The 1609-nt window shown below is 38.1% G+C and overlaps 1 protein-coding gene across 1 annotated transcript; it reads right to left on the bottom strand.

The window, feature by feature from the left end:
- Positions 1-6: 6 nt before the first annotated feature.
- Positions 7-934, bottom strand: LOC118732391. The gene is made up of 2 exons (XM_036461522.1): positions 307-934; positions 7-243 (listed from the first exon to the last, which is right to left on the bottom strand). Exons 1-2 carry the CDS (start codon positions 908-910, stop codon positions 83-85), a joined length of 765 nt encoding a protein of 254 aa, XP_036317415.1. The 5' UTR covers positions 911-934; the 3' UTR covers positions 7-82.
- Between the last annotated feature and the right edge of the window lie 675 nt (positions 935-1609).

The raw sequence follows: 1609 nt of genomic DNA, 5'->3' as shown, positions 1-1609 counted from the left end.
TAAAAATTCAAGAAAATGTTGCCTTCAAACTATATTACTAAAATAATCAACAAAAAAGTTATTTCACTTACAATATTTATTGCTACTTAAGCAAATTTTGGCGCGAATCAAGGCTTTTATATTGGTCTCGGCTTTCTAATTTTGCAAAAATGTGGCCCAGGCGCTTTTCATCAGTGACAGCACTTGCAGACTCACTAACAACACGCACAAACCGTTCGGTATTCTGGGAATGACAGAGGAACTCTAAAAAAAAATGATTTAAAAGTACTATAAGACCCGTGAAGTTTTTAGTTTGAAGATATTTACCTGGGATATTTATCACTTCATTTTCCGAAAATTGAAACATTGTAAGTTCACTATCTGGGTAGAACTGCACACAAGGGGGTTCCGTAATCTTAAACTGACTCCAATCGATCATGCTGACATACGACTTACTTTCAAAGTTTATTACGCCACGCTTTGGGACCTTGAACACGCGAAGCCCTGCTGGTGGATATTGACGTGCTGTTTTGATTTTTTCGTACCCATCATTACGTATCTCTGGATCAGCGTCGGTTATCATGGCTAATAATATATTTTCTGGGTGAAAATAATATGCATTATTTTCTATAGCTGAACGTATAATGGCTTGAACAGCATTTGATAGTTCGCGTATCCAGCAAATATACTTAAAAACGTGTCTACTTCCATGAATTGCTTGTGGCTGGCTCTTTACAAGAAACCAGAATGGTGCATAAACTTTCACAACAAACTCTACCATGTTTCGCAACTCCGCTGACGGGCTTTCTTTGGAAACATATACCCGAAGTAACCTGGAAGCTGTTGTAAGCCACCGAGCTGTACTGACGGGACCGGGGCTCTTACTAGCGAGATATTCATCGCATTCACCATTATTTACTGCCAAAACCATATCAAATAAATAACGCTGATCATTGCGTAACGCTGGATTGCTTCCCCAGTGCCTTCTTTTGGATATACGTATCCAATAAATTTCGAATCAGGCTCTTTCAAAATTGTAATATGCTCCTCTCTTAGAAGCATTGTTCTTACGCTACCGTGAACTATTTTTTTTTTTAGTGTTACGTCCTGTTTACCATCATACGAAATGCATTTAAGATCAGTGCCAGTTTTTGTTGCTGCGTCAGTTTGTGCTCTACATTTGTTACGCTCGCGTGAAATTTTATTTTTGTCAATGACCAGATAATCAAAATATTTCATAATTTTATCCGCTGTGTTTTCTTTAAAATCCTTTTTTACTTTTGTAGCAATCGCAGCTTGCAAATCTTTTATTAGCATTGTAGCAAGCAATGATCCAAAGCGATCTGAAGTATCCGTCCTATCTAACGCCGAGCAATAATTTTTTAAGGACAAATCAGTTACTTTTAAACTTTGTGTGACTTCTTCACTTGCTTCATCGTCTTCACTTGAGCTAGGCACATAACCAATCGAACTTGCAGCGGTTTCAGTGTGATTTTCAACATTACATTCTAGCGAGCAATTGTCAGTTCTAGTATGATCAAGCCCACTATCTAATGACAAAAGCCTTGGCCCGCATTGATCATAAAGAAAGTCATTTACCGCGGTTGGAACTCTACTTGCACTAGGGCAA

The sequence above is a fragment of the Rhagoletis pomonella genome, unplaced genomic scaffold (genome assembly GCF_013731165.1).
Source record: "Rhagoletis pomonella isolate Grant_MI unplaced genomic scaffold, Rhpom_1.0 Rhpom_scaffold_19682, whole genome shotgun sequence".
In the NCBI taxonomy this organism is placed as follows: domain Eukaryota; kingdom Metazoa; phylum Arthropoda; class Insecta; order Diptera; family Tephritidae; genus Rhagoletis; species Rhagoletis pomonella.
The sequence above is the reverse complement of the archived record's forward strand: the minus strand, read 5'-3'. Positions and strand labels throughout refer to the sequence as shown.

Excerpts from the sequence above, each read along its gene's own strand:
- LOC118732391 (XM_036461522.1), bottom strand. The coding sequence starts at position 910 with ATGGTTTTGGCAGTAAATAATGGTGAATGCGATGAATATCTCGCTAGT. Across the intron at positions 244-306 it reads TGAAGTGATAAATATCCCAG|AGTTCCTCTGTCATTCCCAG; the intron begins GTAAATATCTTC and ends ATTTTTTTTTAG.